Source organism: Falco rusticolus, chromosome 7 (assembly GCF_015220075.1).
Source record: "Falco rusticolus isolate bFalRus1 chromosome 7, bFalRus1.pri, whole genome shotgun sequence".
NCBI classification, from domain to species: Eukaryota; Metazoa; Chordata; class Aves; order Falconiformes; family Falconidae; genus Falco; species Falco rusticolus.
In genome coordinates, this window is record NC_051193.1 from 59,648,762 (window position 1) to 59,665,603 (window position 16,842).

Below are 16,842 nucleotides of genomic sequence, written 5' to 3' on the forward strand. Positions count from 1 at the left end.
AAGACTCAAGGATGTGTATTTGCCAACATTCAACACAGCAAGTGTTAAATGGGGAATTTCAGTTCATGCTCACCTCAGATGTAGCATTTAAAAACCATTTTGGAGCCTTCTGGTTTTGTTAATTTTTTTAAAGTTCTTTTAAAAAGAACATAAATATGCATGTGTGTGTATGCATATATAGGCACTGAGAGACACATTGTAATGAAACCAAACACAACTAAAAGGTAAAGTCTGTCATATATCCATACCACGCACCTTTATCTGGGAGGAAATAAAGTTACACTCATTTTCCCAGCAGGATTTATGTAGACCACCTTACCTGTGTGTTTAGCCTCCCTGCAAAAATACCAGTTGTTCAGCTGGGATGCATTTGTTTGAGACAGCTTTTATGTGTTAAAAGGAGCAGCAGTCAGCACTGTGTGACCAAGAAGCTTTCCACTGATTTGCAATGGGTAGTGCTAGAGAAGCACGAAGTACTAGGAGTATGCCAGGACAGAGTGTGCTATCAGTTTTTCAATAAATGAATTAACATAGAATAGGCAAAATGAACAGCGCCTGATAAGGTTTTCCACTAGGAAAAATCTACCAATTGTCTCCTGGCAAATAAATACTTCCTTAGGATTTCTGAATTAGGGAAGGTTCTTGATTAGGGCTTGTTACACCCTTTTTCAGATGTGCTTGGTATTTATGTATACAAGATGCTGGACCGCTGTCACCACTCGTCTGCTTAGAACAGTTCCTACAATAAAAAGCAAGACGGGGTGTAAGTCTTAACATCAGTCATATCCTAAAATGCTAGAGGTACTATTCAACACATTTAGGTATCCTTCCATTCAGGTTCTGAGCCAAAGTCCTTTCGGTCTTTCTTACAAAAGAGAAGTAAATCAGTCCTCTCGTAAGTTAAGGTGTTTTTGCTAAATAAAAACATTTATTTCAGCACTATTGTTTTTCCCCATCACCAGTACTACAGCTCTTCTGTTCAAAAAAACCAAAAGCCAAATAAAGGTTTTAGCGTGTTACACCCCACAAAAAACAAAGACTGTATTAGAAATAATTGTCATTATTTAGTAAATGAAGCATTTGATCCACTATACGTTAGTGAACTAAGATGACCGTTAAGATTTCAATTAAGGAAAATAAGCAAATATTTTTTTTGTTTTACCATTTCAATTTTAATACAATTAAAAAAAAAGATCAGTTATGCATGGCAATGTTTATTAAACAATCACATTTCATTTAAGCATTAAAATGCAGCAGTCTGAAAAGCTGCCAGAAACAATGTTTGGCTTCAGAAAAGGCGATTATGAAATTACTTTCAATAAAATTCAAATACTCTCTTGTCTGTTATTAGTTGAATGCTTTAGACTGGAAGGAACAAAAAGTGCAAGTCAGCTGAACGTCACTTTCAAAAGTAAAATCTTAGTGTCCTACAAGCAGTTACTGAAAGGCCTCACCTCAATCTTCAAGATAAAGGACAAAATTCTCCAATTTCTATACAATTATAATTTACTGTAACATTTCAAACAACGTAACATTATTACTAAAACAAAATTAAATTCAGAATATAACTGCAGTATTCTGCCTACCAGGAGCACCTTTTTTTCCCTTTTTTTTTTTCTTTCTTAATTCTAATTTGCTTGACATGAGATGGCATGAGATACATTCTCAGTGCAAAACTGGAAACTTACATGGAACAATACAGTTACAACCACTTACAGGAACATGTTCTAGCTTAAGGTAATTTATACCTAAACATACTACTTTCAAAATCTAGGATTCGTATTGTGGTAGTCTGTTTCTGCTGATACACTTTCAGGAAAGTGACTCATCACAGAGTAGCTAAATGTTGCAAAAGGCTAAGCTCCAGGTCAAAAAGACTGCCCTTTTGTGCATCATCTTTATTGGAGGACTTGTAAAGAAACGGACAAAGGTTAATAGATAACATTTGACATATGGGCAAATTTTAAGCATTTACAAAAGGATTTTTTATAATTTTCTTTTTAAATTTAACAGAATGATTCATTGGTAGTTTGAAATAAAAACAGAGGACCTTTCTGGCTCCTGAATCTCGAGACAGTGAAAACCAGCGTGATTATCATCTTAAAAAGGCTGTAACAATACACCAGCAATTTTCAATTTGTTCTTGTAAAAATCTCTAAAAATATTGTGAAAACATGTTCTTATAAGTGGGAACTGCTGCTTGAAACTGAACACTTGGTTGACATCCAGACAACTATTACAATTTTCCAAAAGCAAAGCAGCTTATAAGCATAATAAACAAATGGTCATTTTGCTAAAGTTTAGACCTAATTTAGTAATTTGTAGAATGACACTTTCAAACTGTGCAACATAAAATAATGTAGCCAACAGTAAGATACAGGTACACCATTTAATATTTATTATATGCATTTTATATACATTATTTTTCAACAGCTGTACTTTTGCTATGTGGTACAATCTTAAAAATTTGCTGATTCATAGTTTGTAAAACAGAAACCTTACAAAACTCATCAAAACTCGCAAACTGATCAGAAAAGTTTTGTGGAAGACTAGAAAAAATACTTTATTGTATTAATCATGCATTACACAAACAAAATCTTTAGTTACACCATAAACTGAAGCACATCTGAAAATAAAAGCAGGGAATAACTAGTCAAAACACAGCAGATTTATGAATCTTGAATCAACTACTTTTGTATTCTATTTGAAACGCAAATAAAAATAATTTTCACTCCAAAAGTTCTGAAACAAGATTGCTTTTTGGAATCAACTCCACTCCAGGTACTTAACCAGAAGAAAAAGACTTTCTTGGTTTGCAACTTTAGAATTATCAAATGTCCCATTTTCTCTTCTATTTTAGACTGTTCAAAGAGTGCCATAATAGATATACAGGGCCCTTTAACACACTACATAAAAGGATATAAAGACCAACAAAAAGTGAAATAAATAACAATAGGCCATTAGCAAGATGGGTAATCCTTGATAAATAAACTCGTAAATACAGTAAGATGTACAAAATATCACATAGTGATAGGATGCCAAGATTAATTTTTTTTTTTTTTAAAGAGTTCATTTGGGGGTGTTAACCCCTCTGTGTTTCATTTGAACACATTTTACAGTCCTTTATTTATGAAGACAGTTATGCGATGATGAAGAATTAGCATCCTTATGCAAGGACTTAGCTGAGCTGTATTAGGCAAAAGAAGGGAAGAGTGTGGTTACACGGCAGCGGGTCAGTGAGATCTCTGTGTTTTAGGGTTCTATAATGCAGAAAAACATTATCAATACAATCTTGAGCACTGTTGTGACAGGCTAAATATATAAAAAGACTTATAAAAACTAGAATTTTATCCAAACATTTTGTGCAACTAATGCTAAAATATTTTAAGTTAAATTTCCTTTCTTTAAAGCAAAATAAAAGTTTAAAAGGGGAATCTGTGGCATTCAACTGATAAACAGAAGATTACTAAGAGATGAAAAGAAAGCTACTCTTGGAGCTCACTTCCCCCCACAAGAGCACCACATTCCTAACCCTAAGGCAGCACACAGAGTCCAAAATAAGTCTTTTGTAAGATCAGACTCCACGTTTGCTTAAAGACACCTAAAGAACAGACATACGCTCAGTTCATATCCAGTCAAGGCTACAAATACTGGTTTTCTTTTTTGTATTTCTCCCCACCCCCCCAAATACAGTAATTACAGTTAAATGAATGAGCCTGACGTTGTTCAAGATGTGGTGATTTTTCACCAACTTATACCTGCCCCACATTAAGAGCCTTTACCCAGGCAGATCAGATGTAGTGTCTTACTGGTAACCTTATCATTGATGGCAGTGACGCATTCCCTCTTTTTTGTCCAAACAGACCTGCTGTTATGACGCAGGTTTGTTCTGCTATGTCACACAAATACTTTGGCAAGGGCATCAGCTCCTGCACTGGCAATATATGCTTTTGACGGATGAAATGCTACATCATAAATTGATTCATCCAGCTTTTTCCTATGAGCTGTTATTTCTTGCACACATGTCTTGCTGTCCAAATTCCATAACCTAATGGAACAATCATGGCCTGTTTAGGAAAAGAAAGAAAAAAGACAAGAGACAAAGTCAGGTTTGTTAGGCACTGGAGTGCATCAGAAATGCAAAATTTATAGATATACAGAATAAGAAAAGAATCCTTACTTCCAGACATTAAATAGATTCCATTAGGATCTACAGCTAGACTTGTGACAGCATCCAAATGAGCAACCATAGAATGGATCATTTTACCTAAAAAAAAACCCAACAAAACCAACAGTGAATTTCTGAATTATTCTTTTTTTAAAAAATAACATTCCCAATTAATGCAATATAGAACAACAGACTTACTTAGATCCCAACAATATCTGAATGATACAATTCTATTAGAAATCACTGTTTCAAATGCAGACTCTTGTATAAGTATATTGGTAAATGACACGCAATGCAAAAAAGCATTCCCATTATAGTGCTCTTTAGCCATCTGACAATTAAGACCAATCCTAAAATGACTGGGTGAGAACCTCAATTTTCAGTCCCTTAAAAGTCCTAATACCTACCCCAGTAGGACAGAGTATTGATGAAACTTTGTAAAAAGAGACTTAGTGAGTCATACCAGAGGTCCATCTATCTCTGTCATTGCTAAGAGAGAGGCTATTGGTGATAAACCAGGGAAGAAAATAAAAACAAGCCAACTGTAAGTGATACTTGCCCAGAATACTCTCCAGCTTCTAACAGTTAATTGTTCAGTTATGTCACAGACATGAGGTGTTATCTCTGCATTCAACTACGCTTAATGCATTTCTTGCCAGTGACCTCCATTCCTGGACTCTTAATAGCATCTTACGATGCTTTTTGGGAAGGAGTTCCAGAATATTTAACTGCACATAAGACCACCTCTTTCTGTTTTGAAGCAGTCACCCATTGGGGGTTATCAACTGGACCTTAGTTCATGTATTGGAAAAGACAGAAATAAATCCCTGTAAGACCATGACCAACATGAAGAAAGTATATCATCTTCACCAAGTCATCTGTCTTCCTGAAGAACCTCAGCCTGTTTAGTTACTAAGATTCTTCCTGAAGAAGCTAAAAAGCTACTGAAGATCTCCAATCATCTTTTAACCATTCTCTGAAACATTTTAATTTGGCTACATCCCTTTTGAGATAAGGAAGACCAGAGTAACACAAAGTACGCATGTGGATACACCAAGAATTCATACAAAGGCATTAACAGTGATTCTTTTTGTTGTTTATTCCTTTCCTTCCTCCTAACTTTCATTTTGCTGTTCTGACTGCCAAGAAAAGAACTGACATTTCCATCCAGCCTCTTCTTACAACTTTGTGGTTTTACCTTGAATAAGAACAGTCAGCTCAGTGATTATTATTTTATATTATAAAGTTTGTTTTTCCTTACATGCGTCATTTCACATTTATCCACATGGAATTTAATTTGCCTGCTCTTAAGTCTATTAAGATCTTTAGTTCCTCCTCGTCAGCCTTCATCTTTAATACCCTGAATTAATGAATGTCAGTTAACTGTCAACCTACTGTCCCTTGTCCAGATGATTCTTATTATGTTGAACTGCCGCTGATCCCTCCAGGACATGGTAATTTATGTCACAAACAGACCATCTACTTCAACTTTCTGCTTCCTGTTTTTGACTCAATTCTTTGTTCATGCAAGATTTTTCTCCTTATTCTACATCTTTGTTTCCTTGAAGTAATAAATTTTAATTTCAAGAACAATCATTGCAACACATTTAATCACCACAATTCAAATACATTCATGGCAGGTGAGAATGGGAAAAAAACATCTAGTTTTTTTCTTTGAAAACAAAAAACCCAAGAATACTGTCCCCCACTCCACCCAAAACAAACATACTTAAAACAGAGGTTTTGCACATGTGCTTACAAGTCAGCTTATGCTGATTTTTTTCATCTTCCAACTTTTGGTAGTACAACATGCAGGAAGTGACTGATAATTTGATAAATGGGAAGTTTATATTCATTCTTATAATTATTCCAAACTTTTTGTCATGACAGACTGTGCAGTTTTTTCCTATACCTTTCTTTCCCCTTTTTTCCAGATCCTTTTCTGCCTTACAAACTTCATCAGCAACTTAAGTGTAACACAGAATCCCATTACTACAGTGAATTTTGGGTTACTTCTAGTCTAATAGGTACTAAGTAGTGTTCTTTACTCTTCAGAGTTGAAAAACATAAAACTGATATACGCTTATGAGTTAAAAGCATGGAAATGATGAAGACAGGAAGAAAATGGTAGACATTCTATAAATTAGCAAAGTGCTAACTTTAGAGGACCTTCTCGTCCCTCACAACTATCTCTGTTTTGAGAGAGTAATTTCTGACTGCTGAAGTCACAATTGCAACAGGTATCACTATTTCATAGAAAAGGTACTGAAGAGGTTTAATCTTAAAAAACCCAGAGTTCTCTTTTTGTAAATCTGCATCACTAGTGAGTTTTCTACAAATGGATTATGTCCTATGCCCATCCAGATTTACTTTAAACATACTGATATATACAGATTAAGTTCCGTTTATCCTTACCCGTTTTGTTGTCAAAAAATTTGATGTGTCTATCTTCATGTGCTGTAATAGTTACAGGAAGTGTGGGATGACTTACTACCTTGTTAATATGATTATTTGATTGTACACCTGAAAATAAAACAAAAAAATATTCACCTGCCTTATAGGGTTAAAATTAAAACGAGATTATTTTAGCACTACACTTTATCTTACTATATTAACTAATATATAATAAGAGCATCAATATTATTTAGGAAGAACATCAATGAGTCTCGTAAGAAATAAGTTTCTTGCTTTACCGGATGGGGCTAAGACTCTAGCCAATGTACTGTCAGGCTAAAGCTGTGTAAGTGGTTTATACACATGAAGGGTTCTTGACTGAGGTAGCAAACAAAGCAAGGAAGTACTGCAGGGGCAGCACTAGCCAAGTAGAAACAAACTGTGGCATCTATAATATATGTTTAGCACACAGCTCTTATACATCCACATCAAAAAAGACTGGGGGGGTGGGCAGGGGAAGGATCCAAATAACTGAAGTCAACCCAATCTATTAAGGTTGCCAGATATGTATACGTCTTATTTCAAGTTAAAGAAACATGAATGGTTTAGAATGTCGTTAGAAGTTTTTAGAATACTCTTTAAAAAACATTTTCTTATCTTGATATGCCAGTGTTTCAAGGCTTGTTCCCTTCACTTCTGTGCTTAGTTTTTGTTGATTTCATTTAAGATTCTCTTCAAACTAGGAGAGGTATTTCTCCAATTTGTGATTTTCTTTCTCACTGTCAATGCCAATTTTTGCACGTTATTTAGAATATAGCTTTTACATGGTTTTATAACCGGTGGTGAAGTCTTTATATAACCTACTTAATACAGTAAGTAGTAAACTAGACTGCTTGGAGGGGAGAAGCAAATTCTCTCCCTATATTATTCTTTAGATCTCATTTCATAGAAAGGAATGACCAGAAACTGGCGTTTTTCCTTATGGAACACTTTCACAGGTTCAAGAAAAGAAGCTATCAATGCTCTTCTATCTATACAGTTTCATCAGATACACTGAATTCTCAGAGCTACATTTTTGTAGCACCTTATTTGTAGCAACAAAATTTCTAATACTAAAAGTTTCACAGGAGAGAGTGTTTCAGCACAACCTGTGTAGAATTCTGCACTGAACTAATATTCTGCTTAACTTATTTATTTATGTTAATATCCTCCATGTCAAGGGTATATAATGAAAAATGTGTTTTAATATGCAATTCAGACAACAGAATCTTGAGAACCCTTAGCTTGGAGAACAAAAAACCATGGCTTTCAAATCCTGCTAATCCACAATCTTTTCCATTGTTCCTCTTCCAAGCATCTAACCAACTTCCAAAATGCATGATGCAGGAGAGCAGCAAAACTTTTTCATTTACTTCACCATATAATAAAACTTTGAAAAAGGCACCTCATCCAAGATGGATAGTTAATACAAAACAGCTTTACTTACCAGATTCTATTTGTGATGAAAGCATTACCACTGACTGGGATGTTTCTAAATCATAGATGACTGTGCTGCCAGTGTTAAAAGATGCCACCATATGAGCAGGGTCACAACCTATAAAGTCAACTGATGTAGGTATTCCATGCTCTAGAAAGAGAGAAAAATGTCTTTTGAAAGAAACGCTTTAAAAATCCCTGACAGTTTAAACATTTAGTTTGTTTTATACTCATACTTCAAAGAAATTCACTCCCTCCTTTAAAATAGTGCTACAGCACCAGGATTACTTTATTAAAAGATTTTTCCCTTTAGTCCTAGTTTTGATAAATGGGGATAATGAGCCTGGATGCATCATCAGCTGCCTCATAACAGATTTTCAAAACCACTGCAAAAAAACCTTACCTTTTTCTCCATTGTAAGTGCAAATACAGGGCATTTTTTCTGGTGGGTTCCATAATCTAATAGTGCCATCTGCTGAACAAGATAGTAAGTGATTCTTTACACTGCTGTAAGCAAGACCCCAGACTGCATCTGTGTGAGCAATTAATGTGCCAGCTAGAACGTTTGGCTCTGAAAAAAAAACCACAAAAGTTCAGAAATGAAACCTTCTCAGTGAAGAAACATTAAATAAGTATTTTCTTGTACCTCAAGATAAATTAAATTCCACAAAAACCTGTCATATGGCCCCCCCCCGCCCCCAGCCTTTCCTGTTTAAGCAATAGCTAGAAAATTACACAGGAAGTAGTTTTGCACAACCATCGCCATAATTCTAAAAAAAAAACCCCAAACCAACCCCAAACAAACAAACAAAAAACCCAAACCACCAACACCCAAATAAAAAATTCCACCAAACCAACGAGCCAAAAATGCCCCCACAAACAACTAGGTCCCTTTTTCCAGAACAATTCATGCTTGTCATCACCTCTTCTCAGAGGCACTTGTTTCTTCCCTTCAAACTGAGCATCTTAAAGATGCTTGGTCACAGCCCTTGCTCTGTACAAGGTGCAAAAACATCTGACAGGATCAGCAAACACTGACAATGCTGTTTTTACTCTGCATACTCTGACAACACAGGAGCATGCTCTAAAACTCTCAAGCACTGTAATAATTAAACCAAGATTATTTCTGCTATGGAACAGGGAAACACATTCTTGTTTTCTTCTCTCTGATACCTCATAGTTATCTTTTATAGAGGGTTTCTTAATCTATTCTCTACCAGGCATTGAGTAGAGAAGTGAGACAAAAAGCTAAGAAAAAATAAGATAAGGAAAAGAATAAAGCCAGAATTTAATTTTGTAGAAAATTAAAGACAAGTTGGTCTTGCAATCCAAAACCCTGCTAACAAGCTTTAAGGAGGAAAAAACATCCTATTAAAGCTCTTTTTTAAAAAAATAACCATCACTTGAGTAGAGACAGTTTTGTCTGAGGCCCATGAAAATTATACCAGCAATCCTACCTTCACAAACAAATCAGACTAGTCTCAGTGATTAGACTCTACTGAATAAATTTTTAGCAGCGGGGCATCTATGTTTTAGGGGACAGGGTGCAGCAGTCTTCCTAAATTGGCGCAAGACAGTACTGCTTCCCATTCCTGCCCATCTCAGTGCCACAGATTACGCAGCCTGAGTGTTGTATTAGCTCACTCATTACATTGACAGAAGGGAGAAAGGAAGAATTCTTGACTTTGTCCCATTCAGGCTTCACTGAACCATGGAACTGCACCCTTAGAAATACACTAAACACAAAATGCTGATCACCAGCAACAGCAGGAGACTGATGCACAGTTTTCCAAGCAGTTATCAGCTCTTTAATTTTAGAGACATCGGTTATGGGAACAGAGATACAAATCAGAAACATGGGACACAGAATTTGAGTACACTCATCTTAGTTTTCTGAGAAATTCCTATCAGGAAAAATTAAATAAACATTCAAAAATCTGGAATTTTGGTTCAAATTCGTAAGCATAAACATGCTTCTTAAATAAGAGTTATGATAATTTTTTTTCTTTAAACCTCAGAAATTGCCAGTCTTCCTGTTTCAGTTCTGTACAAAGTAGATCACCAGTGCAAGCAGGAGTAATTAATGATTAACACATACAAAAAGTTGAAAATACACAATTTAGCTGATAAATGGCAATTACATTTCACAAAAGCTCTAGAAAACAGATTAGCATCAAGCAGAAAATTAAAGCTGAAGACAACAGTCATAAGTTGTGTCTTTTAAAAGGTACTTACCATAGGTATCATATGGATCCACATTAGGGCTAGGCATGTTCCACCACTGGATGGTTGCATCAATACCACCACTGAAACACTGCTCTCCATTGGAACTAATTGCCAATGACAATACAGGTCCACTATTGGGAGAGACAGAACAAGAGGTTTATTGATACTGCCTGGATAGAAATTAAAATCCGACTTAAAAAAACCTGGATCAGAAAGCAGTTTAAAAACATTCAAACTCCAAAGAAACAATTCTGTTAAAACCTTTAAGTCTCAAGTGATACCAACTTCTATTAAAATATTCGTAACAAATTCACTAAAACTATCCAAATTCAAGAAATTCAAACACCACCACCTTATTCCTCAGAAACAACAGTAACTACACCTACAAATGGTGCTTTTCCACAGTGCATCTAATGCCAATCTAATAGCTACTTATGCTGGAAGAGGTGGTTGCAGGAATTCAGAATCCTCCTAGTCACATGCTTGATCTCCTGATTTTTCACTCATTGAATCTGCATTCAACGGGGGTTTTTTTGGGTCCTGATGACTGCATCCATACTTTTAATTTCTCAGACCTGTATGTGAAGATACTAGGCAAGCCTAATAAATTCTAGCTTATTTATCTTCTTTATGTATATAAAATCCACAGTCCAAGACATGGGCATCACTCAGGTGATTTAATTATCGTGTTCTACAACCTCTCCTTTCCATTGCAACTAACCACATTTGCCACTTCCTGTGCTTGCGTTACCATGGTCTATGCCAGTTGTGACAGGGACTCAATTTTTACCTGTTTTCACAAAGTATAACAGACCTTGTCTATACGTTGTAAAAATAGAATATATATTTGTGGCTTTTACACTGAAGTGACCTATGAAACCATAAGATAATGACAATATATTTATCAAGCATTAATTATGTCAAACACTTACATATGAGCCCTAAATGTGTAGATGGGTTCTACATCTAAAGAGGCACTCCTAAAAGAGAAAGGAAGAGTTATTACACTACACGAAATTTCTACTGAAAAGCTCTGAGAACTTTTAAGAGTTTAATCAATTTCAAAGGCATTTAAAACACAACTGATGTTTTATAAAAACCCATATACTTGCTTTTTGGCAGGAACTGTTTTCTGCAAATTCCAAAGTTTTAGAGTATGGTCCTCAGAGGCTGTAACCAGCACAGGCTCTACAGGATGAAAAGCTAATGCCCGCACTCCATCAAAATGACTGCGTAGCGTATACTTAGGGTTCCATGTCTTTCGGAAGGCATCTTTATTAGCTGGCAGCTTAAAAAAAACAGAAAAGGAAAGGAGTAATAATTTTATCTTGGGTTCAAGAATACATATAATATGTATCTCCCTGTATTATAGGAAAACACGCTATTTTTGATTCAGCTAATGCATGTTCAATCTTAAACCTGCATTTATCTATTGATCTGTCTACATGCATCTCTAACTCCCTCTCTCACATGCAAGGTAGTCTGCAGATTTTTCTACTGTCATAGTTTCTTTTGTCCCAGAGTGGAATGGAGTACAATGCTGAATAAGCAACAGGAAGTCTTGATTTTCAAGAACTGGCTTTAACTCTTCTGTGCAGTGGTATTTTAATTCTTCTTCCCTGAACAAAGATAAAGGTTTCATTGCTTATCATGTGGTCTGCACCCAAGGAAGAGATTACAACTGCTGAAAGTTTATTATGTTTAAGTGATAAATGAAATGAGCTTCAGGTCCCTAGTGATTGACCTTCTTCAGATGAGTAACCTGACTGAGAATGACAGGAAACACATAATTCTTGAATACTTCTACACATGAAGGTATGTACACACAAATAGGTAATCCAAATTTCAATACATATTTGTCATAATTTCAAGCATAAGATTACATATAAGTATTTTTAAAGTCTTCAGTGAGTTTTAAATATATCTGTGAGACAGTAACTTAGTTACTATATGAAGCAATATATACAAACTTGACATTTATATATTGTGAACATCCAATTCATACTCTTAACCTATAGACTGTTAGGCTAAATTAAAAAAATTACAGCTGCTTGATATTAATTATAGGTAACACTGAGGAGTTACCAGAAAACCTCAAACTCATCTAGTGACTGCAAGAGACTACTTTACAGCTTTGAATACATTTTACATGATGCAGAGAGCAGACCCTGAAAAGACTACATCCCATTTGTCCAAAGTTTCCATGAGGAGAAATAAATGTGCAGATACTTCTCTCTGCCCCTCAAGTAATAAAAGGAGTTTAGAAAACTGACTTTAGTTAGATGACCAAAATTAGCACACTAAGAATGAACAGAAACTAGTCCTATCCTCTGCCTTGCACACTATCTATTCACCACATAATTGTTAAAATGTTTCTCAACTATAGGCCAGAATCTCTCAGTATCCCAAGATATTTTCACCAACACTATTAACAGACTAAAATCTCCCGTAGCTAAAAAAATCTTAGTAACTTATATGTGTCAGGACTAAAATAAAAATCAGATCATAACATAAAATATGCTGTACTAAGTACTCTTGGACCAAATCTATATCCTGGACTGAATTACCACTACTCACTCAAACTAAATTTGATTCTATCCAAGCAAAATAAATAGAAAGGCTCAGGCAATAAAATTTACTGTTCTGAGTTACAGATGTGCAGGCACTTACTTTTGCCTTATATTAACGTAAATTTCTGGCCTAAGCACAAAGTATGCCAAATTCAGCTCAAGCAACAGAAACTTGCTATACTGACATGTAATTTGTATTTTTAATACCATCTAAATACATATCACAACAAAGCATTTTGTTTTCAGACTTCCTACTTCAGAGTATATTGAATATCACAGTATTTTTATTGAGACTTAAATTATTTAGCACTACAGTGCATATTATATACAAACTCCTTAAAAAGAACAATCTTTGTTTCAGGAACAGAATGGAATTCTGGAGTTCTGCAATAAACTTGATAGATTTCAGCCCAAGCTGCATATTTATTCACCTCTCAATCTATAGTGGATAAGAGAAGGCGGGGGGGGGGAGGTTTTTGAAAAAGAAATTATGTTTTTCTAGCAGAGTCCCTCAATATTTTTAATCCTGATTACGTAATGTATTCATGCAGCTGGATAACTCATGTTGCCTCATGCATTTGTGGTTATCTGGGGCCTGGACAAACTAAAGGCAAAGATTTGAAACAGCAAAACATTTGGAATAGCAATGGTTAATTTTAGTGCACGTTATTATGTCTCAGATTAGACAGAAGACCTTGATTTTTATGTACAAAGTGCATACACACCACATGGATTTCTATTACAGTTGTGATGAAGAGTCATTCAAGAAAATCAGGACCGAATACAGTGGTCCTTATTTTTCAAAAAAAAGGAAAAAAATTCATTACATTTTTTAATGGCTGTTGCAATCATAATTTCATTCTCAGCAGTTCTGAGGAATCTGCTAAAATGTGAGGTACAGAATTTACAGAAGTTATGAAAAACAAGGTACATTTCCTATATTAAGTACAGCTTTTAAGCCTTAATTTTTTAAAACAGACTTGAACATCTTAGTTCTTTTAGAAGGCACCATGAACACCTTCCTAGAAATCTAGTTATATATAAGCGCATTTTTTCTTGTTTAATTCTTTTTCCCCCCCATCCAAGTTTCCACTGAATCTTGACATGCTTACTGCAAGAGTAACAGAACTGGCACATCTTTAAGAAGAGATCCTTGCAACCTCTAAGGCAAAACCTAACTACTAGTGCATTTTAAAAAAATATTACACCTCAGATAAACACAGTCAAGGGCTTGGAAAAGGGATTTGCTGATTACAAAGGATAAAACATGAGATACAAAATGGGCCAGAGATACAATGGAAAAGTAGTAAAATGGGACCCTGTAACAATGTTCTAAAGTATGACAAGCCTCTCAAAACAGAAGGTGGACACACTGCCCCATTGAGTCTTAAAGCTCTACTGTAAATGCCAGAAGATAAAGCCATGACAAGACAGGCTATGGAACCATACAGCTTCACTAGCTCTTTCTCCCTTTTCCCCTGAACTTTGGCGGGCTTTACTAAACAGGACCAAAAGGGGTCAGCTGAATCCTTGATCCTAGTCCCTAGTCAGCAAACAGCCACAGAATAGCTGATTAGAATAGCAGGTCTACCAAAACCAAGAGTTGTTCCCCTGCCCAAAACCACCAACCAACACCCAAACAAAAACTCTGCCTAGGTCAGGAGACAAAACTCTTTACATGTCCTAAAAAAATCTTTACCACAAAATCTCCTTAGAAAAATAGAAACCAGACAAACACCACAAGAAATTGCTAAACAGATCAGAGGAGCAATCAGAAATCAGAAATGCCTACTTTCTAATACTTGCTCAATTAAACTTAATCTCTTTTTGCCTTCATTTTGTCTGTATGGGAACACAGGCAAGCAACCTATCCGTTCTGCCTTGTAAACCAGTAGCAAATCAGACTGAAAGAAGCTACACCTCAGCTAAAGAAAAAAATAAAAACCAAAGACACCAGGGAAGGAAGATACTCCTTGCCCGTGTGTTCAACAGAATCCTTACAGCACAGTAAGGTGATGTGTATTTCCCTGTCTCAACCAACTACTCATCTACAGCAAACAGAGGAATTAAAAAGCAATACAGAAGAATCGGAAAGCCATAATTAGTAACTGTAGTCAGTGTCTTTCAATGTTTTAATGCTGTTTTTCCTTGATAATGTGACTGATTTGAGATTTCAAATTTAGATGCTCTGATAATTGCGGACTTTCCATTTCACAGCGAGTCCTACAACAGAAAACTACCACCATCCTGTGCAGGTATGAATCCAAGAATATACATTTTTCTTATTTGGTTAACAATATTACTCCCTCGGCATACAAATAATTACATACACTGAGGTAAATATAAAGAACTAGATATCAAAAAGACATGACTTGAGATGACTGTACTGTATTATAGATGGCTAGTCTTTTGGACAACTTGTGCACTAACACATTCACATACAGAAAAAGTTTCAGCTGTAGTTGAAATTCTTAAGGTTTAAAACTTGATCTCCATCTTGTCCACATATCCTTTCCTTTTCAAAACACCACCCTCATCAAGGAGTGATACGTGAAAACTAGTGAAAACCTGTTGTGGCTTAATTCATGCGCTATAATGGCTCACACAAGCCATCTGAACAGCATGGACCTATTGGGACCAAAATGGAAGAAGTAGGATTAAGTGGTTTGGGTTGTTGGTTTTTGTTACTGTTGTTTTACTTAAACTAATTTAGCTGAGCATTACCTGCTTATTCGGAGATTTACTAGAAAAGAAGGTGGACTCAGCTAAGCTCATAGGGGCATGAGATGAAGATGTCCTACAAGTACAAGGTAAGACATGGTCTTCTTGCACTGCAGATCAGTTACGTGGAACAACTTCAGAAATTAAGAACTATCAAGGAATTTTTAACCTGAAGGAACATTGTGATGGAGAACTAACAGCATCTGAATTTCAGTCTCTTCAGATTCATGACAGGATCTGGTAAAAAAAAAAAATTATTTCCATCTATGTTATCTGATACTTCAGGTTTTTATTTACTGACATAAAAAGACTTCAGAAGCCACCATACACTTTTCAGATATGCTTTAAAAGACAGCAGATATGCTAAAAGCACTGGGAAAGGAGGATTGGATAGGAAGGAGAGAAAACAAGTGATCATTACGGTCAATCACTTCTCATTCCTATTTGGTGAATGAAACAGGAAGAAAGCAAAAATTTACTTCATCTCTCATCTCCTGTATCAGCCAGATATTCAAGTATGAGATAACCTCTCCCCACACATCTCCTAAACCAAGCTGTAACTGAAAAGCCTCTAATGAAGGGTCTCAGTGAGAAAATTTTGAAAATCCAGCTACACTGAAGCAGTAACATCATCTTCATCTACAGGATCACTGACACCTTCAGCAAATTTGTGAGGTACTGCCTTCTGCTGCAAATTCTTTATCTCAGGCAGTATTTTATACTTGTGTATTTATCACCTCTATTCTCTGCTTTAAGTTTTTCAAGAGCAAAGGCAACTCCAAGTTCTATTCTGCATTGTGCTTTGCACAATAAAAAAGTATTGTCAGGTTTGTTGCAAGTACCACGAATTCTCCTGAAACAGTCTGATCAGTTGGTGTTGATTGTATTATTCACTGTAATGCTTCCTGAGTTTGTCTTGGCTCACCTGTCTATATTCCTCCTTCCTGGAATAAGAAAAATGGCTGCACACTTTTATGAAGAAGCTGTACTTCATAAAAGAGAACAATATATTGCAACGTTGCAATGTTGCAGTCAAGTATGACATTTTCCACAAAATCAATCTTGCTTCTGAAAGTCTCTCACAGGCCATCCTCTACAGGCCAACTTTCCCTACACTACTGGAGTTCTTGAAGGAGACATCAAAAATTCCTTCTTCTACATGAAAGACATTATTGTAATCTCTTTAGCATATAAAGAAGTATGGCGTATTCACTATTACGGCATCAGAACAAATTAATGACTGCATTAATTTGATCTAAGATGCTTTTAACTCAGCGTTGGCCTCTG

At 35.7% G+C, this 16,842-nt stretch overlaps 1 protein-coding gene across 5 annotated transcripts in view; it reads right to left on the bottom strand.

The window, feature by feature from the left end:
• Nucleotides 1–1,162: 1,162 nt before the first annotated feature.
• STRN3 (striatin 3) overlaps nt 1,163–16,842 on the bottom strand; it is a 68,064-nt gene continuing 52,384 nt past the window's right edge. For all 5 annotated transcript variants that reach the window (XM_037393517.1, XM_037393520.1, XM_037393518.1 and 2 more), the window contains 8 exons: nt 11,377–11,552; nt 11,197–11,244; nt 10,274–10,395; nt 8,442–8,609; nt 8,049–8,189; nt 6,584–6,691; nt 4,181–4,267; nt 1,163–4,067 (listed from right to left, as the gene is read on the bottom strand). In XM_037393517.1, coding sequence (XP_037249414.1) covers nt 3,898–4,067; nt 4,181–4,267; nt 6,584–6,691; nt 8,049–8,189; nt 8,442–8,609; nt 10,274–10,395; nt 11,197–11,244; nt 11,377–11,552 — 1,020 coding nt within the window. In that variant the 3' untranslated portion in view covers nt 1,163–3,897. The remainder of the gene's footprint in view (nt 4,068–4,180; nt 4,268–6,583; nt 6,692–8,048; nt 8,190–8,441; nt 8,610–10,273; nt 10,396–11,196; nt 11,245–11,376; nt 11,553–16,842) is intronic.